Consider the following 25,983-nt stretch of genomic DNA (forward strand, 5'->3'; position numbering starts at 1 on the left):
AATTCATATCTAAATGCATAACCCCAAGTGAATAAGAAAAGTCGGAACCCTTAATTTTAGTTCTTTTTGGATCAAAGTTGGGAGTAAATTAGATTTTCACAAAGTTTGTAACATCTTTAGAAAAAACCTAGAGCCTTGAATATAACGATGCTTTGTGGCCCCTCTAAGTCATTCTAAACTGAACTTTTTTCACGGCATTTGAACAAATCCTTTGAACCCGGTTTCCCTAATTTCCTAAAAATTAGATGACGACTCTTTTTCGAAAACAAAGTCTACAAGAGCACCAACTACCTCCTAGTAGCTTTCCGAGCGCTAAACCCGCCCGCAAAATGTGAAGCGTAACAAGGACCACCGTAAAGGTTTGGTGTGTTATAGCAAATCCGAGCAAAGGTTGGGGTGTATTTTAGACATTTTCCCCTTAAAAATTTTTTTTTTGAAATATTTCAAATAAAGTAATAACTTAACTCTATTTTTTTATTATTTATTTTCAAATGAAATTCATATCTAAATGCATAACCCCAAGTGAATAAGAAAAGTCGGAACCCTTAATTTTAGTTCTTTTTGGATCAAAGTTGGGAGTAAATTAGATTTTCACAAAGTTTGTAACATCTTTAGAAAAAACCTAGAGCCTTGAATATAACGATGCTTTGTGGCCCCTCTAAGTCATTCTAAACTGAACTCGCCTTATTGCGGCTAAGATGAATGGCATCGACAACAACAAAGAGAACGCTGATGACGACGACGACGATGATGATGATGGAATTCAATTCCATGTTGTAAGTTCTTTCTTTTCATTAATCTTTCCTTTATTTGATGGTGTACTTTTCATTCATGTCTTAGTGCTTGAATCAACTATCTCTTGCTATCCACTTCCTTTAAAGATTCACACTTGAAAAGAACATTCTAGTTTTAGTTGTTGTATCTGATCTAATAGAAAATTCAACAGATAAGTCTTCTAAACTTAATTTTTTTTCTTAGATTCAAAAAGATTTTCTTACTTAGTATAAGTGACTAATTATCATTGAATAAATGAGATATAATCCAGCTTTCCCAATCTACAAACTGTTCTTTTTGAGTAGTTTCTATCGGTTTAAGTATTCACGTGTATTCACATTTGGTAAGATATATATTCTTAAACCATTTATATCTTAAGCAATAGCGAAAGTAGTATCATATATATTTAATGAACGGAAAAAGGGCCAAAAATGTCCCTGGACTATATCAAAAGGTCTAAAATATACCATTCATCCACCGAATTTGCTAAAAATAACCATTCGCTCAGCTTTTTGGCTCACTTTTTCCCTTAAGCTAACAGGTCATTTTGTATTTATAAATTTTCTTTAATAGTTTTTAATTTTTTTTTCACTTTTTCTCTTTAAAGTGACAATTGAGGCTTAGATCTGTCTTATGATTAGGTGTATGTTTTTTAATTATTATCTATTACGTTATTTTTTTCTTTTTTAAAAGTGACAATTGAGGCTCAGATATATCTTATGCTCAGGTATAATTTTTTTTTTAATTATTATTATTATTATTATTATTATTATTATTATTATTATTATTATTATTATTATTATGTTTCATATTCCTATTGGACGAAATTAAAACATTTTCCCTTTAATTAAATCTGCCCCTACTTAACATAATCAACCTTGTCATAAAAAATACGAATTATTGTATTTGTTCATAACAGATTATTTTGTTTGTTCACCACAAAAATCGCAAAAAAAATTATATTATTTGTTCAGTTTTTACTGTTTTATTCGTACTAAATTAATTTTATGAACCAATCGGCAACCTTTATTTTATTTTTTATCTTTTTTTGTGACAAATTAATTTTGTTTTTATTTTTATGGTGAACTAAAGTAATTTATATGTTTTATGAAAAAGTTGAGGTGAACAAATAAAATAATTTCTATGTTTTATGACAAATTGGGTATGTTGGGTTTTAATTTCATCCATTAGGAATATGACATGTAATAATAAATAATAATTTTAAAAAAGTTATACATGAGCATAAGACAGATCTAAGCCTCAATTGTCAGTTTATAAAGAAGGAGGGAAAAAAAACTAATTTAAAAATAAAAATAAAAAGAGGTCTTTTAGTTTAAGGGTAAAAGTGAGTCAATAAGGTGAGCAAAGAGGTGTTTTAACAAAATAGGTGGATAAAGGTATATTTAGACCTTTTGAGATAGTATAGGGTCATTTTTGGCCCTTTTTAAATTAATGAATGGGTTGAAGATATTTTTTAATTTAGGCTTGTCTTTGTGAAACTAATAAATGCATATGAAAGCATGTCTAAAATTATACTACATCATAAACAAGTGATAAAAAAAATTCAAGTTGTTTTAGGTTATGGTTCTTCGTATAGCATAAGAGAAACACTCACTTACTGTCTCTTGTGAAAATGTCTTACAGAATTATCATTTGAATTGGTTTGTATTTCAAACTTTAGGTAGGTTACCCCTGCATGTCTGAAGAAGGCATCAATATTTTCAGTATTGTGCACCATAAACAGGCAGGAAATATGAATTTTAACGACCATTTTTTAATGAAGGGACATGAATCCAATTGTTTGTAAATATACTTACAGCAACCGATTTTTTTTTCCGATCCTTAAAGTCAAACTTTAGCTCAAGATTAATGACGAGATAATACTCGTCCTTACAAAGTATAACAATAGATGTTAAAATTAATTAATCAATAAGAATTAGGCACTACTTTTTCCCTTCTTTTCTTTTAAAATCCTCAATTAATTTTTGGCAGAAATAGTGTTAAATTTTCATTTCTAAAATAATCAATAAGCTCCGTCTATATTTGCTTTGCTTAGCATACAGGGGTCAAAGTCTAGATAAGGGATGTGATAGATGGATCAAATGAATCTCCGAATAGGGCCGGAATAGCGGAATGGATACATAGGTTTCATACAACCGACCCCTTCTAGTTTAGGATTGAGTGTTGATTGATATTCTATGAATTATATGATTGCTTGGAGAGGACCATGGCCAAAAATTTCTCATCAGAAAAAGAAGGTGCAAACACTAATGTTTCTGCTACATACTTCTAATTTGTATTTTCCTCTAGCTATAGATCATCTATTTCGTGCTATGTGTGTGTATATATCCTCTTTGCGCAAAAAGTAACTTCATTCTAAGGACTTGTCAGAACTATAGGCGATAAGTAAAGATAACTGGCCATATTATATGTTATATTTGTTCTGGATTTTTAGTAATGATGTGAATTCTTTCTTTACTACGCACATGTCAGAATGACCCTAGTGAACTAGGGAAAGATGATCCAAGCATAAGGTCGATGACGCGATTCTAGAGATGGACTCAATCTGAAAAGAATCGGAACAAGGAGATGCAATGAAGCACCAGAGAAGTACATATTCAAGGACCACTTCGCCAACTGAAAACTTGGGTTACATAAATGCAGCAAAAAAAGAACTAGATCTAGAAGGCCACTTGAAAACTAGGGTTTCAAAGAAAAGACGTTGGAAACCTAATTTTTTGAATAAACCAAAGGAAGGATATGATCATGCTTGGTTAAGTGGAGAAAGGAGATCAAAAGGTTGTATTCTCTTAAAGGGTTGCGAGAAAGATACTAAACAAGGAGCTATAACCAAGAAGGAAGTCTCACAACCTACATTGGTTGCTTCAGAAGAATTTGTTGTCTTGGAGGCATTAGAAGAGAAACATGAAAAAGATGACAAGAAAAATGTAGTTGCCAGATATCGTGATAAAAGACGACGGTCATCATTTGAGGAATCATGAGCTGAGGTAAATCAATCAGTTAGCGTCAATTGGCTGAATTCGTTTAGGAAGTTGTTTATTTAAGTAAAGTATTTATTCTGCCCCTTAGTTATACATAAATTGAATTGTGTAGGCATTGGGCTCTGTCTTCTCAATCACCGAAAAAAGCAACTTTGCCAAAACCTCTGGAAAACAATGTAAAAGGAAGAATTCGCCATCACAAAAAGAGGTAAACATGAATTACATTATCTTTAATTAGAGTTGGCTTATTTAATGATATTAGACAACCTTCAATAAGTGATTACTAAAGTGAATTTTCTCGTTTTGAAAGTGATGTCGATTCAAGTATAATATTTAATTTCCCCTTAGTTTGGACTTATTATGTACATGAATTGAGCTCTGCAGACATACGTTTCTGACTCAAACACCAAAGAAAGCAACTTTCCCAAAACCTCTGAAGAACCACATAAAAGGAAGAGCTTGCCATCACACGAAGAGGTAACATCTGTTATCACTAATTAGAACAGGCTTAAAGTTAGTGATATTAGACAACCTTCAGTAAGTGATTACTAAAGTGAATGTACTCATTTTGGAATATTATGTGGATTCAAGTAAAGTATTTGTTATACCCCTTAGTTTTGTACTTATTATGTACATAAATTGAGTTTTGCAGGCATTGGGTTCAGTTTCAATCACCAAGAAAAGCTAACTTCCCCAAAACCTCTAAAAACAATGTAAAAGGAAGAACTCCCTATCACAAGAAGAGGTAAACATTTATTATTACTAATTAGAGCTAGCGTAAAGTTAATAACATTACACGTTCTTCAATAAGTGATAGTAAAAGTTACCCCTGCACCTCCGAAAATGTGCATCAATATTTTTAGTATTGTGGCACCATAAACATGCAGAAAATTTTAATTTTAATGACCATTTCTTAACGATGGGACATGAATCCAATTGTTTATAAATATACTTATAGCAACCGATTTTTTTTCCGATCATTAAAGTCAAATTTTAGCTCGACATTAATGACGGGATAATATCATGTCCTTAAAAATTATAGCAACCAATGTCAAAGTTAATTAATCAATAAAAAGTTAGGCGCTACTTGTTCTCTCCTTTTTCTTTTAATCATCCTCAATTAATTTTTGGACAAAATAGTGTTAATTTTCTTTACTAGAATAACTTCAATAGCTGCTTTTGTGTTCCTTCAAATCAAATTGGACGTTCTACTTCTGATTACAGTATGATAGAGCAACTTTACTTTGTAACTGACTTCATCGAGGGCGGCAGGCGATCCATCGGTGAGCATATGGGCAGGACAATGTGAAAAATGCTTCAAATGGAGGATGAACTCAACACAGTAAGAGTTTGAGGGAACCAAAAGTAGATTTATTGAAGAACTCTTTTACTACAGAGAAAAAAAAACTCAATGCTTTTTGCGAAGACCCGGTTCATATTGAGTATGATTCTTCTCAAACTTGAGCCATTGACAAACTCAATCAGCCTAAAACCGCTACTGAATTTAAGAGAGAATTGTACTGGAGGAAAGATTACGCTAAAATGGATGCTTATTATATCACTCCTTCAGGAAAAAGACTAAGATCTATTATAGAAGTGAGTACTTTTCTTCAACAAAATTTTGAGTATAGTGATCTATCAGTCTCAAATTCAGCTTTAAGAGCCCCAAAATTATGGATGATACTATACCCTCTAGTAGCACTAAATGAGTGCGTGGATGGAGCTGAAATCTTAGGTTTGTTTGCTCCGCAGATGCAATTTTTAGAGTCGTGATATGCTTAAATGTTCAACTTATTCGTCATGTGTTGTTATTTTCTATCTCTTTGGTATAAAATCTCTTATATAAGCAAAAATCATCTTTTGTTGGTAAGGGGGAAAGAATTTAAAAAATTTATGTCAAATCCAATTATTAGTACAAATACCCTTTTATTATTCGTACCATTTTCATTTCGTAATGTATAATTTGTTAAAATGAAATCTGGTCTTTTGTTTGTTTTGTCATGGACCTCTCAGAGACAATTTAATCAAGAGGGCCAATTACTTACGTTATATTTTAATCCGGGGGATACAATAATATCTATTTTTTGCATGTTATTTTTTTTTGTTGACGTAGTAGTATTTATCTCTTGTTCTATTTTGTTTTATTATGGGTGTATGCGGTGTGGAGGAAAACATTTTCCAGAAAATATTACTACGTCAAATTTCTCATGTTCGGTTGGTCAAATTTGAAAAACATTTCTCTTTAGGATAACAAATTTCTTAAACATGAGGAGAATGACTTTCCTAATAGAAATAGGGAAAACAAGTATCTCTAGTGACATTCCACATTGATTGTTTTCTCCCCACCCTCGAACTCACCCTCACCCCCTAAACCCACCCGCACCACCCACGAAACCCACCCCCACCCCATCCCCAACCACCCCACCCACCCCCTCCACCACCCCCCTCCACCCACCCACCCATCCCCATCACCCCACAATACCACCCACTCTCCTCCATAAAAACATACCCCCATCCCTCGACCACCCCACCCTTTTGTGAATGGTGATGTGTGGTGGGGTAGTGGTGTTATGGGGTGATAGGTAGGGGTAGGGTTGGGTGATGGGCAGTTGGTGTTGCGGCGTGGGGGTGTTGATGGGCTGGTGGGGATAGGTGGTGGTAGGGGTGAAGATGAGGTGGATTTAAGGGTGGGTGTTTTCCAAACAATAATTTTCTACTAACCGACACTATCAATATGGTAAGGGATGCTGAAGTAACTCTTACACATTGCTTAAGGGAAGCAAATCAAGTTGCTGACTTCTTTGCAAAATTGGCATCAGCTAGTGGAGTAGAATCCTTTTATGCCTCCTCACAACAACTTCCAAGAGAGGCTAAAGGTTTAGTTCAACTATACAAATAGCAACTCCCCTCTATGAGAAGAAGATATGAAAAAAGCAATTTTTTTGTTAGTTGAATATTGTAAATCTTAGTCAAAAAGGGCACCATGTAGGCTTGGCCCTTTATTTCTTTTTGAGAGCTTAACAGATTATGGAAGTAGAGGTTTAGTCCACGTCCCCCTCTAAATGTAAATTTTTGTGCATTAATAGATATGGTAGGGGTCAGCCTAACCCCCACATCAAGGACTCACAACCCTTGGTGATGGCTTAAAATAACAACAACAACAACAACAACAACAACAACAACAAGCCCAATATAATCCCACTATGTGGGGTCTGGGGAGGGTAGAGTGTACGCAGACCTAACCCCCACCTTGAAAGGTAGGGCGGCTGTTTCCGAAAGACCCTCGGCTCAAGAGAGGAGACAAAGAGAGGAAAAAACAAAAGGTTAGATATGATCAAGCGTATCGAAAACAATATGAAAGCAAGGAATAACAAAGCAAGAAAGTCATGGTAAAAGGAGAATTAACTGCTATAAATAACTATGAAAATGAAAACAATAAAAGTAAATAAGTCATTATAAACCAACAGATACCTTAAAATAAAAAATATATAAAAAGTAAGAAATTCACTTATTTTTCAAAAACATATTTTCTAAAAACATTTTCCTCCATGCCGAACCAAGAATTGTTGCACAAGAATATGAAGTCTAAGTCATTCCCATGATGCTTTAAAGGATGTGCCAAAGAGGTAGACGAGCGACTCGAAATGGCTGGTCTAGGAGCACTTGTTAAGTGACCGATAATAACTTTGATATTGTGTTGTTAAAACGGGAAACAAGTACAAAAAACTCAATCAATAGGTCTAAATTGAGCATGCCTCATCATACAGGTGGTACGCCTATTAGAGAGATTATCTATGAAATGGTAAGTAAATCACGAAATATCATTAAGAAATCTCTTTTTAGTAAAAAAAGGTTTCTTTGACTTGTTTATTTTAATTGTCTTGTATTTTCTAGGCTAATTTCAAGGTGCAATGTGAATCATCGCGTCCAAACATTGAAGTTGTAGAAAAGTATATTCATTTGTGGAAGGAGTGGTTTCAGCAAGTAATTGCACGGTTTTCCCTTCAAATGTACCGGCCTTTAATTTTTACCCTTCAAAATCGAACTTACGTCTAGCAGGGCATAAGTTCTTTAAAAGTGCTAGCATAACTTGTGAATATTATGATGAGTATCTTATGCCCCATTTGAAGGGCAAAAATTAAAGACGAGCACAAAATTGGTGAAAAGAGCAAATGGCCCGCGGTTTCAGCTCTATTGGATTTTCTAGGAACTACTTATAGAGGGGCTTACAAGTTATCACCACTAAAAGAATCCATCGTGAAACAATAATAACTCTGAATAACAAGAAGTCGAAAATTAAAATTTCAAGCACAGAAATTGGGTACTGCATTTAGAAGAAGAACGCAAACATTTTGAGAGGTGTGAACCTTTCTTCATCTCTCCATAGAAGTGGAGAGACATATCATTTGCCACGTTTCTTAATTCTTCCTTCGTTACAAATAGGAGGGAGAAAACAAGGATGCAAGAGACCACATGGAACAAAAACTAAACATGAAAAGTAAGGATTGCCATGATGTCTAATATTACATATGGCTAATTAAAAGTACTCAAGGGTGTCAGATGACCAAAGGCGGATGCGACCAATATTCATTGGATTCAAAGTACTTGCGATACGGGACACAGAATATACACGGGCAATATGCACGATTCCCTTCATACGGACTGGTCTTTAATTTTTTGTCCCTCAATTCGTTCACTTAAAAAAGTGATCAAAAATACCTCGAGGTTTTGGATTCGAATTCCAAAAGAGTCAAAAATAATAATAATTTCGCAAGACATAGGTTCCGGGGCGAAGTTACATAGAACCTATGCCGGAGGCGACAGACTTTGCCTTGTAAGGCAAACTTCTGCCGGAGGCTGCAGACTTTGCCTTAAGGTATAACTAAAAGTTTGCCGGAGATGGCAGACTTTGCCTTATAAGGCAGAAATTTAGTTATGCCTTAAGGCAAAGTCTGCCGCATAAGGCCGACTTTTTGCGAGAGCCTTGTCTTGCGATTTTTATTTTTTTCATTAAGCGAAAATTCGAACCAAAACCTCGAAGTACTTTCGGCCACCACTTTAAGCGAAGGGCAAAAATTAAAGACCAACAATTTGAGGGTCAAAAATTAAGGACCACCTCAAAAGGAGGACAATCCGCGCAAAAAAATGAATATACACACTTACATATGTGGATATTTGAAAAAAATACTCAAATTTCAATAAATATGAAATCTGAACCCACAATTTTGAAAATACAGCTGTGTGCAGTCAGTAGCGTCTCTAAAATAGATTTCAATAATGTTTCTAGAAAGGAGTAACTAAGCCAGAGTGCAGTCCACCTTCCAACCCGGTGACCCACCACGCCCAGAAAAAAGAAAACGAGTACTGAATATTCAAATAAGCAAGTAGGAGTAACGAAAAAGCAGAACCACCTACCGAAGAGAAACCAAGAACCACAAGCTGATAAGGAAATGAAGCCTGACTTGAAACAAAAAGACACTCATCTGGATTTCAAATGTGGGAGCCACGACTACGAACAAGAACAAGAACCATCTCCATGTAGGAGCAACATCAGAACCAGAACAAACTTAATGGACCTCTGTGGCTGAACTCAAGAGTATCTAACAACTTGCCATCTAAGAGGAAACTTAAGTCATCCTCCAGCAATCCTTGCCGAACTCAAGAGCAATTAGTGGTGTAATAACTTGCAGAAGGATTGTCGCTGTCCAAAATGCTTTCTCAAATTAATTATGTTTAAATGCACCAAACTAGCAAAGAGACCAAATCATGTACCCACAAAAGGCCATTTGAACACAGGCAGCCTGTCAAAAGGTTAACATCATTAATACTGTAAAGCTGCAAATTGGAACTGACTAAATGGAGGAATAATGCAATAGATTACCCGTTTTAACTCCCATTAACTGTTTAGAGATTCTAAGAGAACACAAAAGAAAACCACTTCTAATTCACCCTCGCTTCCCAATTTGACATGAACACGCTTATGTACCGCAGAAATTTTATCACCAGTACAGATTTTTGGCAATTCATCAGACCCATCTACCACCACAAAATTTCGGAGGTGCAATTGCGAACGCAAGAGACCATTAGGATTGCAGCAGCAAACAACAGTATTCTACTAGCCAAGCCAACAAAGCAAATAACCAGCAGCCATAGTAGCATTCAAAAGTGTGAGACCACATTCAAAATCGCAAATTAAGCACGCACTATTGATATTTTAGGGACATAGAAGAGTAGATTAAAGTGCCAGGTTTCATGAGTTCAAAAGATTGATCCACTTCTGCCCACACGTCAAGGAAACAAGATGCCATCGGACATGCTTCAAACCATCCGCACCCAGCTTGGTTGGGCCTAGCTCTTCAGCTGCAACCGACCGGATAAAACTTCAGTTATCACAATTAAATGATTCCATAAATATCAAAAGGTGAAAATCAGAAAGTCCAAAATACCTACTGCACCTTAATGCATTAACCAGCGCGAGAGCCAGAACCCCGACGATCGTATGGCCCTGAACGATCACGGTTATATCGTTCACCTCCCCCATGTCCACCATCATCCCTGCTGCTGCGGCTTCCAAAGCGATCTCCGTTTCTATCAGGTCCATAGTGGCCACTACCTCTAGAACCACCACCTCCGCCACCACCATACCTATCATATTTGCCGCCACCACCATACCTATCATCTCTGCTGCCGCTACCACCATACCTATCATTTCTGCCGCCGCCACCACCATACCTATCATCTCTGCCGCCATACCGACCACCCCGACCTCCTTCACTGGGGCATTCTCTAGCAAAGTGTCCAGGCTTGCCACACTTAAAGCACTCTCCGCCACCAGATCCCCGCCCACCTCCATATTCACGATTACTGCGATCGCGACCTCGATCTCGGTCACGGGGCCGATCACTATCATAATCTCTACCTGAACTTTGTTGAGGCTGGGCTTTGTCCACAGTAATAGGACGGCCATCCAAATCCATCCCATTCATCGCTTCAATGGCTTCTTCCATTGCTTTCTTTTCATCAAATGTAACAAAACCAAATCCTTTAGATCGGCCAGAGAACTTGTCAACTACAACCTGAACCAAACAGAAAAAGAGTCTAGACAGCAGTGGCATGGGGCATGTTTAAAATCTATATCCAGATAAAGTACGAGCAAGTGGGAAACAAGATAAGGAAAGAGGAAAGAGACAAAGAGGTCGTCACTTCAAGTGTTGCCATAGACTTAATGTCACAGACACCAAAATGTATTCCGCAATATTGGTCAGTAAAGTGCTCACGACATGTCTGTAGCATATCATTGTTTATTCTCACACGGATAGATGTTTGTGGCACCGGTGGTTTCATGCAGTGGCTGAAATTGCATCTTCCAAAATAAAATAAATTATTTCTTCCCTAACAATGCTCTGGAGTTCTGGCAACGACGACTGATCCTATAGGTTTGAGTATTTTGGTCGCACTAGTCTAGAAAAGTAATTGATGCTTTTCGAGAATTCCCAGACTGTATGTGGGATACACAGGTTTTATATTCAACGAGTGCAAAGCTACAGGTCTTATCACAAAGACTATGAGTTTCACTCATATAGATTTTTTGAGCGGGAAAAATAGACTAGCAGGCTCTTGCAACTCATATGTACATTTTTTTTTCTTAAATAAGTAGTTACTCACATTTAATAAGGGGGTTGAGCGTATATTTTCCTGCTCATTTTGCTTCTTAGCTCTCTTTAAAAAAAAAAAAGCCTCCTGCTATTCCACGGGGAGAAAACCTCATTTCTTTTTTATTTACCCTTAAGCATGAGAAGGGAGCACAGCACTACGTGTGGTGTAAATTAAAAAAAAAAAATAGTACATAACATGCTACAACAAACAATGTGCAGGAGCTCTTGAAAAAATGCTTTCATGATAAGAATGAAGCTAACTCGAAGCGGTTAAAAAAGAGTTTCTGTTTGTTTCAGCAAGAACAGGCATGGAGAAAGGAGATTGTACCAGTAAAATATCAAAGACACCACTTTCTCTTGAGGAGGAATTTAAAAGGAAAGAATGGACAAACCTAACAGTTTGCGCAACAGAAGGACAAGTTGGGTGTGCATAGGAGGAGGTGGTGGGCGGAAGAAGCCCAAAAAAATAGACAGTAATACAAACTGTAAATAATAACTAATCCTTACCTTTGCGTCAAGAAGATTGCCAAACTTCCTAAATGCGTATTTTAGCCCTCGATCTGATGTTGACCATGACAAGTTACCAATGAAACAGCGGTAATCATCATCCTCCCCCATTTTTTAAACAGCTTTTTCCTACTGAAAAGGAAAGACATGGGAGAAAGATAGAGGGGGAGAGAGGGGGTGAGGAAAATCAAGAATGAACCAAAGGCGGAACACAGCAAAGCAAAATTAACAGAATGTTGTTACAGCAGGTCCTGTTAACACAGGTTTTATCACGAGACCCATTGTCTATGCACTACAAACATTCAGGCTCAAATAGACAAATTAAAAAGTGCTCCAAGTAATCATCAATGATGAGGGTTCCTAATTACTGATCTATTGACCAACTTTGAAAACGTAGAGACTAGAAGGCAAAAGTATCATGCTTTGGTCTATTTAACAAGCATATAATCTATCCGCTTATCAAATATGTGCAACTGTGTGGACATACATATCATGTTACGTATGCTTTCATCAATGCTGTGACACTTTGTCTTGTTACAAAACTCTGAGTTTTGCATAAAGTAGCTTCTAGAAAATGAATAATTGAGTGCAGAATAATATGATCAAAAGTTGAAAACTACCATGAGCAAATAGAAAAAGGGCTGAAAGTAGGTGCAGCAAAGTTCAAACAAGAATGCACTCCTGTCTAATAAAATAATATTGTAGAACCTAATATCTATTAGACCGTAAAGCAGCTAATAAAGTCCTCCTTATTAACACAAAATATTCTAATCACGGGGCGAGGAAAGGGAGTTTCTTAAATGGATGGTTTAAAATGGGTTGTATAAATGGATGATTCAACCTATCACAAATTTGTTTGGGTTCAAGTGATGTTGTCAAAACGGATGAGGAGTGGATCACACACTCATAACCGACCTGTCCAACACAGAACACTTATCCATTTGCTTTTTTTTTTTTTTTTTCCTCTTTTCCAATTTTTTTAGCGTAGTGGGGGAGGGAGGGAGAGGCAAGGGCAACTTAAATAGATTATTGAGTTGCAAAAAAGGTTATTTATTAACAACAAAGTAAAAAATATTTCCAAGTTCAATATTATAAAATTATTTTGTTCTTTTTTTGTTTTTAGAGGGTAACAGTAAGTATATATTAGCAAAACAGTAGATGAGTTGTACTGAAACCGTATTTACAAGTGAGCAAAAGGAAAAAGGTGAATATATCAGACCAATCTTCTTCTTTTTTTTATGATAAGGGAACCCGCAGCCGCTATCCTTCGGGTGCGCACAAGGTAAACCCCGCTCCTGTGCAATAGCCCACAAACCACACAGGAGAGACAACCTGCACTAGGCAAGCTCTGTGCGACGAGCTCGACCCAGAAGGCAAATCCCTGCTGTTGTAGGCAGGGGGTTTCGAACCTGAGACCTCTACTAAGGAAGTCCCATGCTCAACCAACTGAGCCACCCTTGCGGGCTATATCAGACCAATCTTTTACCCTAACAAGAACCTAAAATGTCTAGGATAGAAATGATATCAACTGTAACAGTCTAGGAGCACCAGAAACAATTAAGTAGCACATAATTCAGTTTGAGCTGAGGTCTATTGGAAACAGTCTCTCTACCCCCCACAAAGGCAGCGGGGTAAGGTCTGCATATATCCTACCCTCCCCAGACACCACTTGTGTAATTACACTGGGTCTGTTGTTGCACATAATGTAGCCCAAGTTGAAACCAACTATTTGGGTGGGTTGATCTAGGTGAAACCCATATTAGTCTTCTAATTAACATCACACCCCCAACCCATTCAAAATTGGATGGAATTTGGAATTATTTTCAAATTTATGGTTCAAAATCAAAACCAATAATCGAATAGGAACATCTTTGTTTCACTTTAACAATTTATCTCGAATACTTAACAAAAAAATGCATTATCTTTTAATATGCGGGCAAATATTGAACAGACAAATACAGAAAAAAAAAATTGACGTTCTTCTAATCTGAAATATTAACAAACAAGAGATTCTAACTCAAGAAATTACACAATTTAGGGACAAAACCTAAGTAAATACTCAAATATATTGGCAAAAAGGATTGAAGATACAAGTGTTGGTGTGATTAAAGAGTTATAAAATTGATGGGTACCTTGACGAGTGAAGAGCCGCAAAGAGAAGGTTTAGGGTTTTCTCCAATACAATTAGGGTATTATTATTATTATTGAGATGGAGACAGTTGAATGTGATCGGACTTACGTGTGTTTGGTACGGAGGAAAATATGTTGAAAAATAAGTTAATTTTTATTTATTTTTTTCATATTCATTTGGGTAGTGAAAAATAAATAAATTTTTTACTTATTTTTTTATATTCGTTTAGTTGGTAGAAAATATTTTTAAAACTTTAAAAAAAATGGAGGGGGTGGTGGGGTGTCGGGAGGGGGGAGGTCTTTGGGGTGAAAAAATAAAAAAAGAAACTTTTAAAACTTTTTTAAGAAAAAGGAAAAACAATTGGGGGGGGGGGGGGGGGGGGAGGGCTGTGGTGGTGTAGAAACCCTAGAAGATGGGGGGTACGGGGTAGGTTGCGGGATGGGGGTGGGTGGTGCATGGGTTGCGGGAGTGGTTGGGGTTTGGTGGTTGGGGAGTGGGTAGTGCATGGGTTGGGATTTGGTAGTTAGGGGTTGGGTGGTTGGTGAAATGTCACTTGTGGACTTGTTTTCCCTACTTTGATTAGGGAAGTCATTTTCGCCATTTTTAAGAAACTTGTTTTTCCTAAAGAAAATGTTTTTCAAAATTTTTGACCAAACGATTATGAAAAAATTAGAAAACATTTTCCAAACAATGGTTTCCTCCATACCGAACACACCCTTAGTTCAAATGGTTTTTCTTTAATTTTTGAAACTCTTCCAAAATTATACAATGACACACAAATATTTAGTCTATTTGATCAAGCTTCTAAAATCAACTTATTTTAAAAAGTGTTTTTCAAAAAAGTTATTTTGGCAAAAAAAGTTATCTTTGGTCAATTAATTTAAAAAGCATTTTTGAGCAGCAATTAGTATTTACCCAAGCTTATAAAAAGCGCTTCTAAAGTGTATTTTCTCAAAAGTGTTTTTAGGCAGAAGATATTTTTTTAGCTTTTAAAAAATAGCTTTTTTTTGTAATTAAGATATTTTATTTACCAAGGGAAAATATGTACAATCAGAACAAAACCCCACAATTGGGCATGATCCCAACTCTGCCAAAGTCTAGTATTTCCTTCCCAGTTTCTTAACTCCTCTCCTATGCATGTGATCAGTCTACTTCTTCCTACTTTCTCCTATGGATAGTAATTCAAATCTTTAGCACCCCAGCCAACTTCGGAAATATAGCACCCCTGCAATGCATTTCTCATACTATGAGCTTGCAAATAACCTCGACATGTCTCTAGTCATTTTGAAATATCCTATTGTTCCTTCCATTTTGAGATATCCTATTGTTTCTTTACTGCCAGATGAAATATATGTTATAGGCCAACATCACTCTATAAACTTGAGCTTTATCATTCTTCCCATTTGCATGTTGTATTGCCCAATTTTGTTCTTCAGTCCACTTTAGAGCTTGTCGTTGCACCCTTGCCACTTTAACAACTTAGTCCAGATAGTTCTGGAATAAGGGCGGTGAAAAAATAAATGCTCCACCTCCTCATCCACTGCTCCACACAACCCACATGCTTTGTTATTTATCATTCCCCATTTTGCCAATCTAACTCTTGTGTACAACTTGTTGTGAGCGACTATCCTAAGAGTGAAAATCCATTTTGGATGACCAAGATTGTTACACACTAGCCTCCTCCAAGAAACCTTAGCGAAAGTTCCTCTGAGCTACTAATAGATCTTCTTAATTGAGTATTGGTCCATAGCTAAAACAACTTGATATGAACAGCCAGCTACACTAAAGTACTCTCTTGCCTTCGGTGTCTTTTTGATGATCCAGGATGCAGTCTTTGCATGGACCTCCCATATTGGATTATGCTTTATATAATAAATGTGGATCCATTGAATCCACAATTTATCCTTCTTGTGGCAAATATTCCATAGATGCCTGCTTATTACGGCCTTGTTCCACAGCCCGATGTCCACTAGATTCAGGCCACCTACTGTCTGTGGTGTGCATATTTTGTGCCATGCCAGAGGAGCCTTTTTTGTATTCTCAACTTGCCCAGTCCACAGGAACTTCCTCCACACAGCCTTAATCATCTTAATAATCTTCTTAGGTAGCACAAAGATTTGTGCCCAAAAGGTCTGTATGGAAAACAACACACTTTTTATCAACTGTAATCTACCAGCATATGATAAACTTTTAGTTATCCAGGATGTCACCCTTCCTACCATTTGCTCCCAAAGAGGATTACATTGTGTAATAGTTATTCTTTTGGTACTTCGAGGAACTCCTAGATACCTCACTGGTAGTTCTCCCTTTTTAAACCCCAAATGATCCAGTATTTGTTGTTGCACCATATCGTTTACTCTACATAAGAACACAGAGCTTTTGTTCTTGTTCACCATTAGTCCAGAAGCTAGGGAGAATTGTTGAAAGCATTCGTATAGAATTTGGATTGAACCCCAAGTCACCTCTACAGAATAACAATAGGTCATCTGCAAACCTAGCTGCACAATATGTAACTTCTCACACTTTAGATGGTAGTTGAAGTCTGGGAGATGTTTAAATTTCTTCAAGCTTCTGGTCAAATACTCCATTGCCAAAACAAATAGGAACGGAGACAGGGGATCTCCTTGTCTAAGGCCTTTTCTAGCTGCAAATGGTTCTGTTGGACATCTATTAATTAAGATCGAATAGGTGACACTTTGGATACATGTCATTATCCAACTTACAAATTGCCCGGGAAAAGCTAGTCCATATAGAATTTGTTCAAGATATATCCATTTCAAAGAGTCATAAGCTTTCTGCATGTCAAGCTTGAGCATGCATCTTGGTGACACCCCTTTTCTCCCGTATCCCTTAACCAACTCGTAGCTAAGTATTATATTGTCTGTGATCACTCTACCGGGTACAAAAGCTGATTGCCCTTTATCAACCAAACTATCCATGACAACCTGTAATCTCTTGGTAAGAACTTTGGATATAATCTTGTAGAGAGTGGTACAACAAGAGATGGTCTATATTCTTTCACTGATGAAGGGTGATTGACCTTTGGTATCAAAGTGACTTGAGTGCAATTAACTGGTGATACATTTGACTGGTAGTAAAGAACTTGAGAACTGCATCAGTGATTTCCTCTCCTATTATGGACCAAGTTTGCTTGAAGAAATAAGCATTTAGTCCATCACACCCGGAGCCTTCAAATCATTTATATCTTTCAAAGCCTCGTAAACTTCCTATCTAGTAACTGGTCTGATAAGTGTTTGTTGCTACTTCTTTGTCAAAACAGGTCTTTCTCTTATTATATTGGGATTAATTGCTGGTAGTCTAGTATTGTTTGATCCCAATAGTGTTTTATAGAACCCCAAGTATCTCACTTTGTACTTCTGAATCAGTTTGTAAGATGCAACCTTGAGCATTACCGAGGTTCCTTATGTGGTTCAAGGACTGTTTATTCTTCATATTGGCAAAAAAATAGGCAGTATTAGAATCGCCCAACCTCAACCACTGTATTCTTGATTTTTGCCTATATACACTTTCCTCAATTTTACTCCACTTCTCTAGTTGTATTTTTAGCTCTTTTTCATCTGCAATAAGTTGTGGTGTTGGTATGCTATTCCCCATCTGGACTTGAACTTGTTTCAGCTGACTTCTGATAGTGTTTAGTTTTTCCTCCACTCCTCTAAACTGTGTAGTATTTAAAGTCTTCAAATGATACTTCACAACCTTTAGCTTATTCCATGTTGTTCTCAAGTTCACATGTGAGTCAGTATGTTTCCAACGGCCTGCAACGAGAGGCATGAACTGAGGGCTTTCCACTAGGCAGTTGAGGAATTTAAAAGATCTCTCTCTATTTTGTGATAACTGCTGGAACCTGATCCATAAAGGAGAATGATCAAAAAAGTTTGGCTCCATAATCAGCACTCGTTCTGAGGTCATCTGTGTTATCCATGTAGAATTGACAATGGCCCTATCAATCCTGCTATAAACATGGTTATTAGTCCATGTATAAGACCTTCCTACATAGTGTAGATCTGTTAATCCACAATCATCAAGGCAATCTTGAAAATCCCTAGTTTCCACATCCTTGAATGGAGTGCCTTTTTGTCTATCTTCTAAATTCAATACAACATTATAATCACCCATTTCCAACCAAGAGCCTTAGGTTATTTAATTCAGACTTCTTAGCTTACTCCATAAACTCCTTCTATCTTAGATTGTATGCAACCCATATATAGCAGTAAAGTGAAAAACTTGTTGTAGATTATAGATTCTAATCATACAATGTATATATTGACAGCCTGATTCCATCAACTTAAAGTCAATAAGGCTGGGATTCCAGACAACCCATATCCTTCCTTTATTAGTGGCACTCATATTTGAGCACCATGACCAACCTGGCACAATAAATTTGAGTGCCTTGGATGCCTTCATATCATTCATTCTATGCTCCATAATACCTATCAAAGCAATTTTATTCACCTTTAGAAACACCTGTAACTCCCTTTTCTTATGGGCTTGGTTCAACCCTCTAACATTCCAAGTGACAATCATTGGGACAGTATGTGGAAATTATTATCGCCTCCTTCGTTCTCCTTACTACATTGACCTCTTTCTTTACTTGTCAATCCTGAGATGGTGATATCTTTACTGCTCAACGGATCATATCCATTTTTAGTATTGACATTGTTCTCATCACCCATTACACCTTTTGCTGGCTTGGCTGCAGATTTCCCTATTACAACAGTCTACTTATCAGGACATTGTGTTGGGGCAGTTGTGTTTCTTGTTATGGATACATCAGCTATAATATTTATGGGAGCAATTACAATCTTCATGCTTGGTGCAGCCTGTTGGACTTGTTGCTCTGAACTAGTTCCCTCTCCGGTGTTCTTCCCATTCTCCTGCCATTTCTTCACCATCTTAGGAGGTCTTGCTCTAGCCGGTTGGGGCGGTTCTCTTTGGGTGGTTACTTTTAAACAATTATGTCCTATTTCTATACATTTACCACAATACTCTGGTAGCCAGTCATACACAACTTGTTGCTCAAACATCTTCCCCTTTAGATCAACCACCTTTACAACCTTCGGCAGAGGTCTTGTTATATCCATTTCCACCAGTATCCTAGCATAGGATATCTGAGCTACATTAGTGGTACAGTCAGCTGCATGCACCGTATTTCCTAGGATGCTCCCAATTTTACTCAGTTTTTGCATACTCCAACAATTCAATGGTAATTTAGGAAGTTTTACCCATAATGAACAATAGTGTTGACTTCATCATTCACCTGGAAATCAAGTGTCCATTTCTTTATGATTGCTGGTCTGTTGTTGATGGTGTGAGGTCCAGATAACATGACCTCATCTCTCTCCTCGACCTTCTTAAAGAGAATAACAAAGTAATCATCCTAGTGGTAAAAAAATTCAGGCTTACTCGCGAAATTCCATTGGGATCTAAAGAACCTCTCTAGGGAACCAATAGATGGTGAGTCCCTAATCAGGTAGAGAATCATAGTTGCTTCCCATTTCTGGTTCTCCCTATCAATTTCCTCCTAATCAAGTTGCACAATTTTCTCTCCTTCTTGAATGATTGGTGCTATGAAATGGAGATTCATACCTTTCGAGGCCAGTTTTCCCCTGTTACCACATTTGCCCAGGTTTGTGCATCATTCTCAGTTAGTGGTAATTCGATTCTTCTCTGTACCCCTGGGATGGTCGCAGAGCTCTTTGTCACGCCCCAACTAGGGGCATCGTGCGGGCACCTATCCATTTCTACCTCGGTAGGCGAACCCTTTCCTAAATCATTCATTCAACCACAATAAAATTAATCAAGGCAAACAAATATAAGTCTCAAACATAGATAATAATAAAGCTAGTGAATAAGTGCAGAAATAATACATCAATCCCAGGAATCTGTCCAAGGCCGTACAAGAGCCACTACTACAAATACTATATGTCTTAATACGAATACATGTTTGAAAATGGAAAATTGTCTCAGAATATCAAATTAAACAAGTAACTAAGAAGAGGCATTCGAGCAACGAATCTATCCAATGCTCACCCTGGAATACTCGTTCAAAGGCCTTGGGACTCAGTCACGGGGCGCAGAAGTCGATCCGGTCTCAAACTCTACACTAAAAAAGAATACAGCAAGGTAGAATCAGTACACAACACGTACTGAGTAGGCATCATAGGCCAACAACAGTTAGAAGGTCATATATATAAGAAAGAGACTGCAAAAGTAGGCATGCTCACAATCAGAATGAACTACAAACAATCTAAATACCGAATCCAGTACCAATCTACCAAGTCTAGTCAATCACCTCAAGGTTACTATAATCCGGATCCACATCTCAAGAATTATCATCAAGTACAAGTATCACCAAGAATCAATCAACAAGTCCCAACAATACCAATAATAAGAATGAGATGAATGCAATGCATATGCAATGATACACACACACTTCTGGCGGAATATCTCGTCGACTCGACAGTCATGATCCATGGGGGACCACTAAGTCCATGTACCTGCTGCAGAACGCACAACACGATCCAATAGTCAGTTCGCGGAACATGCAACTCGATCCCAGTTAGTGTTGCGGTACGTGCAACCCGATCCCAGTTAGTGTTGCGGCGCGCAACCCGATACCAACATATATATGTGAATGAGTGAATGCATGATAACAATGCCAACAACAATATATCATCAAAAGTGCCACACATGGACACAAATCTCACTCACAATAACAATGTCATAATCCTTACTTCCTTTCCAACAACCTCATTCATGATAAATATGCTTTCCGACACACAAGTAATCACTAAGCATCAACTCTCTAAAATCAATCATGTGGCAGCGAGCCAATAACTCACAATAAGCAACAACACAATGGAACACAATAAGGCAATAAGCCATAAATCACAACAATACCAACCTAAGTCTTTCATCCCAACTTCATACCCGAAGGTTTACATGCTTTCTCCAACAATCACTAACTATACATATAATCCGCTAACCGAAGTCTAACCGAAAGATAAGCCGTAACCTACAAATCCGAACAGGAGGTTCGAATCGTCACACCTTGGCCTTGCCATTCCGTGACGCCTCCAAGTACTCAAAGTCTAATTATAATCGAATTCTATATTAAAAACTATGAATAAGGACACCTATATTGCTATGCTTCTAGCTAGGTCAAATTCTAACCCAAGGAAGTTGGGGAAACGGGCCCACAACGGTAAAATGAGAAATCAAAAAATGGAACATGCAATTCAAGCTCTAGGTGATAAAACCCACTAATCATTTGCTAAAACAACTCAAGATTAAGCCTAATTAGGATTTAAAGCAAAACCCCCAAATTTGGGTATGAACCTTAATTCTCCAATCCTCAAATTAACCATTAATAATGGAATAAATAAGCTTAACAACAAGAAATTCATCAAACTCTATGGTTATTCTAGTCAATTTCACCACCAATTTCTATTTTAGAAGTCTAAACCCATTTTAAGAATTATAACACAAGACTCATATTCTCTATGTAGATTCTAGTGATTCTAAGCATGGAATACGAATCTAAGAGGGCAAATGATAAAGGCTGGGGTCATATATCTTACCTCTAAGAAGAATCAGTCCACAATAGCTCTATTCCCCCAAATAGTGCTTAGAAGAGTGATGAGAAGAAGTGATAGGGTTTAAGGGACTTAGCTTGAGAAAAGAGAAATAATTCTACCCGACTACGGCTGTAGCGGTCAAGGAGCCACTACAGCGCACGCGTTGTGGCGCATAGCTGGATCGCCATGGCGGCCTTCACTAAAAATCAACATGTCGCTATAGCGGTAAGAGACCCGCTACAACGGCTAGTCACCGATACTCTCCAGTCCGCTATAGCCGTCCCCTAGGCGCTATAGCATGACCGCTACAACGGTTATGGTACCGCTGCAGCACTTACACCAGAACTAGAATATTCTAGTTTTGACCAATCTCATCTCGAAATTCGACTATCACCTGAGGCCCCACAGATACCGAACAAACATGCACACACATATAAAAACGCGCTATGAATTCACCTGTGGCCTCAAATTTCCCAACGGAGATCTATTTGACCAAGTCAACCCCCAATGGCCTAAAGCCAAGTTCCCAACTCAAGTTTTAAAATGCTCTCAATTGCATTTCTAATCAAACCAAACATACTACCAAGTCATAAATGACTATTCGGACCTTCAGGAATCGACGAAATTTCGAAAAAGGTCCGTTTACTCAAAAGTCAACTTTGGGTCAAATGGATTCCACTTTGAGGCTCAAACCTATAAAGGTTACTCTAAAACTTGCTCGAAGATCTAGGGAAGTGTCAATAGGGGTAAAAAGTTCATTAGCACTATAACGACCAATCAAGTCGTTACACTCTTGCCCTGAGAATCAAAAATTTTTCCTAGTTTTGTCGTCTTAACCCCAGAAGCAGAGGTGTGTGTCACATGCGCCTTTTGTTTCTGTAGTTCAGCTAGGATTTGTGTTAGTGTTCCATTGAATTTTTGCTTAGATTCTAGAGATTGTACCATCGTAGTCCCCTTGCTCCCATTTGAAACAGACCGCAGTTCTATTTGGCCGTCAGTTATCTTTAATTTCTCCATTGGTTGGACTGGTAGATCCTTGGTACTAGCTTTTGGAGTAACTAGTCCATCTCTATAAGCTCCTCCCTCAGGCGAGGTAACTTTTCCAAAATTTTGTTTGTGTTCCTCACCTAGGACGAAATTTGCAAGTGAAATCGTCGTGGTTCCTTTCTGCGCATCTTTTCTAAGTCTTCCCCTCGCCATATCAGCTGGTGGAGCATGTTAGTACACCCTATCGTGCGTCGAGAGCTAGTCTAGAAAAAATAGTTTTTACTACTCCCCAAAAGCACTTATTTTCTCTCAAAAGCTTGGCTAAACACCTCACTTTTTGAAAATAAGCATTTTTGTGGAAAAATAAGCTTGGCCAAACAGGCTAAATAACCCCTCGTTCCAATTTATGTTATACAGTTTGAATTTCCAGGGTTAAACTTTTTTATTTTAACTGTAAGTTCTGACATAAAATTTTTTAAGATAATTTATATTGCAAATTGAAAGAATATAAGACAATATAAAACAAGATATATAGACAAGAGATATGGGAGAGAACACCATAATTATTTATTTCTCTGTGTTCATAAAAGGATGAGAAACATCTCTTTTATAGGATATGAAACCACCGAATGTTACATCTCTTTATGAGAGTATTAATAAGATATGTTAGATAATTATTAATAACATATATGTATATCTAAATGACATCCACTTCAATTAACGAATATAATGAATTCATAACACTTCCCTGGATGTCTATTTGAGAGATAGTGTGCCTCATTAAAACTTTACTAGGAAAAACCCAGTGAAAAAAAATCCTTGGTGAAGGAAAAAAAGTACACGCATCTTGTAATACACATTGAGTGTTGCCTCGTTAAAAACCTTACAAGGAAAACCCAATTGGGACAAAATCCTGGTTAAGGGAAAAAGAGTATAGTGCGTATTTGCTCCCCTTGATAGAAACTTCACTTGATATCTCGAACACGACGCATACCAATCTTGTATCTTAGCTTCTCAAAGGTTGATTTTGGTAATGCTTTAGTGAACATATCTATAAGATTATCGCTCGACCGGATCTGTTGAGCATCTATCTCACTATTCTATTGAAGATCATCTCTAAAAAAGAATTTTGGTGAAATGTGCTTTGTTCTGTCTCCTTTGATGTATCCTCCCTACAATTGAGCTATGCAAGAAGCATTATCTTCACACAATATTGTTGGAATCTTCGGTTGCAATAAAAGACCACATAACTGTAAAATATATTAAGTCATTGATCTCAACCATACACACTCTTGGCTTGCTTCATGAATGGCTACAATCTCAGCATGATTTGATGATGTAGCTCATAGAGTTTGTTTCGTTGAATGTCATGATATAGTTGTATCCCCATAAGTAAATAGATATCCTGTTTAAGACCAGGCTTTATGTGCATCAGACAAATAACCGGCATCTGCATAACCAATCATCTCTGATTTGGATTCATTAGAATAAATAATCTCATATCAATGGTTCCTCTGAGGTATTTGAAAATATGCTTAACACCATTCCAGTGTCTTTTTGTTGAGGAGGAAATGAACCTTGCTAATAAGATTACTGCAAAAGCTATATCAGGTCGAGTATTATTAGAAAGATACATTAGTGCCCCAATCGCACTAAGATACGGAGTTTCATCTCCGAGGAGCTTTTCGTCATCTTCTTGAGGCCAGAATGGATCTTTATTTATATCAAGTGATCTTACAACCATCGGGGTGCTCAATGGATGTTCTATATCCATGTGAAATCGTTTTAATATCTTTTCAGTGTATGTAGACTGATGGACAAATATTCCATTCTTTAAATGCTCAATCTGCAGGCCAAGATAAAATTTTGTCTTCTCAAGATATTTCATTTCAAACTCTTTCTTCAAGTATTCTACTACCTTTGAAAGTTCTCTAGGAGTTCCAATGATATTCAAATTATCAACATAGACGGCTATTATAGCAAATTCAGTTTCTGACCTTCTTACAAAAACACAAGGGCAAATAGGATCATTTTTATACCTTTCCTTTTGCAAATACTTGCTAAGATGATTGTACAATATTCGCCCTGATTGTTTCAATCCGTAGAAGGACTTCTGAAGCTTTATTGAGCAAGTTTCTCGAGAGCCTTTGTATACTTCAAGCAATTTGAATCCTTCAGGAATCTTCATAAAAATTTCATTGTCTATTGAGCCATATAAATAGGCTGTGACAACATCCATTAGGCGCATATCAAGTTTTTAATTTATTGCCATGTCACGCCCCGAACTATAGCCTAGGCATAACACGGCACTCGGTGCCTGATTGTGACCGAGCGAACCACATGGCTTGCTGAATTAACATGGGGCATGAACTGAATACGGAAAGTAATTCTAAAACATGGATAGTCTGAATAACATGAGTTATCTAATACTAATGAAAATACTGTTTAAACATGATGCGGAAATAATCTAAAAATATAATAAATGCTGAGCCAATATTGGTTATACGACTCTGAACATCTGACATGATATAACTAACTAGTCTATGAAACCTCTGTATGAGTCTGACTGCTAAACTATTTACCGGGACAAGGCCCCCGACATACCTTAACTGCAAAATTAACATGAAATATAAATACTGACTAAACCCCGAATGAGATGGGGCTCACCAACTAAAAAGGAAAAATGGGCCTATTTCAAAGGAGACCAGTAATTAATCCCTTTCATATCATTTGACCTAGTTCCAGGAGTCCATCTATCGCGTATAGACTTTAAGGGCGTGGTGGCCTAACCATCGAGGTGAAGTCGGGACCTAAAAGATCGAATGGAACAATATATAGACAAGTAAATCCCTTATGGGCTCCAAGGTATTGCTTTAATTATTAAGAGTTAAGGGATTTATCATTCAAAGGGAAGTAGACTACTCAAGAATTTTCTATTTTATTTGTTGGAATTCAATTTTAATAAAGAATTAATAGAAGACGGAATCACTGAAATCTTGTTTCGTCTTCACTGGGAACTTGAGTAAGGAGTAGACCTTTTTATTTTGAGATTTTCTAGAGTTTGAAAATGAGAACACTTTTCCTTATTTGGTGTACGTACTTGAGCCGGATGAAAGGAAACTTTCACGTCCTTCATTACGAGCTTTTACACATGCTTCTAGAGCTACTCGGTTAGCTACGGCACCTGGCGCATTACCCCAAGGATGTCCTAAAGTTCCTCCACCGAACTGTAGTACGGAATCATACCCAAAGATCTCGGTCAGAGCAGGCATATGCCAAACGTGAATACCTCCTAAAGCCACGGGTAGAACACCTGGTAAAGAGACCCA

The 25,983-nt window shown here is 37.2% G+C and overlaps 2 protein-coding genes and 1 long non-coding RNA gene across 6 annotated transcripts; 1 reads left to right on the plus strand and 2 right to left on the minus strand.

Annotated features, from left to right (window-relative positions):
• Window positions 1-270: 270 nt before the first annotated feature.
• Window positions 271-5,921, plus strand: LOC132605167 (uncharacterized). Of its 2 annotated transcripts, none has more exons than XR_009569072.1 (6): window positions 271-776; window positions 3,268-3,782; window positions 3,889-3,984; window positions 4,161-4,253; window positions 4,429-4,521; window positions 5,001-5,921. It is a non-coding gene; the product is annotated as an uncharacterized LOC132605167 (long non-coding RNA). The 2 variants fall into 2 exon arrangements; XR_009569071.1 differs by having other exon boundaries at window positions 274-776; window positions 5,049-5,921.
• A 3,029-nt stretch (window positions 5,922-8,950) lies between these two features.
• On the minus strand, window positions 8,951-14,209 carry LOC132606397 (glycine-rich RNA-binding protein RZ1A-like). 3 transcript variants are annotated; one of them, XM_060319869.1, is made up of 5 exons: window positions 14,071-14,209; window positions 11,939-12,070; window positions 10,223-10,852; window positions 9,658-10,136; window positions 8,951-9,577 (listed from the first exon to the last, which is right to left on the minus strand). In XM_060319869.1, exons 2-3 carry the CDS (start codon window positions 12,047-12,049, stop codon window positions 10,241-10,243), a joined length of 723 nt encoding a protein of 240 aa, XP_060175852.1. In that variant the 5' UTR covers window positions 12,050-12,070; window positions 14,071-14,209; the 3' UTR covers window positions 8,951-9,577; window positions 9,658-10,136; window positions 10,223-10,240. The 3 variants fall into 3 exon arrangements, with proteins under 3 accessions (XP_060175852.1, XP_060175853.1, XP_060175851.1); XM_060319870.1 differs by lacking the exon at window positions 14,071-14,209 and having other exon boundaries at window positions 10,227-10,852; window positions 11,939-14,062; XM_060319868.1 differs by lacking the exon at window positions 14,071-14,209 and having other exon boundaries at window positions 10,232-10,852; window positions 11,939-14,060.
• A 3,205-nt stretch (window positions 14,210-17,414) lies between these two features.
• On the minus strand, window positions 17,415-18,206 carry LOC132608002 (uncharacterized). The gene has a single exon (XM_060322087.1). It carries the CDS (start codon window positions 18,204-18,206, stop codon window positions 17,415-17,417), a length of 792 nt encoding a protein of 263 aa, XP_060178070.1.
• Between the last annotated feature and the right edge of the window lie 7,777 nt (window positions 18,207-25,983).

Source organism: Lycium barbarum, chromosome 8, assembly GCF_019175385.1.
Source record: "Lycium barbarum isolate Lr01 chromosome 8, ASM1917538v2, whole genome shotgun sequence".
NCBI lineage: Eukaryota > Viridiplantae > Streptophyta > Magnoliopsida > Solanales > Solanaceae > Lycium > Lycium barbarum.

Bases quoted from the DNA above. Each gene is read 5' to 3' on its own strand.
- LOC132606397 (XM_060319869.1), bottom strand. From the start codon at position 12,049: ATGGGGGAGGATGATGATTACCGCTGTTTCATTGGTAACTTGTCATGG. The intron at 10,853-11,938 runs GTAAGGATTAGT...TGTTTGGTTCAG, and splicing joins GCAATCTTCTTGACGCAAAG to GTTGTAGTTGACAAGTTCTC.
- LOC132608002 (XM_060322087.1), bottom strand. From the start codon at position 18,206: ATGGGTGATTATAATGTTGTATTGAATTTAGAAGATAGACAAAAAGGC.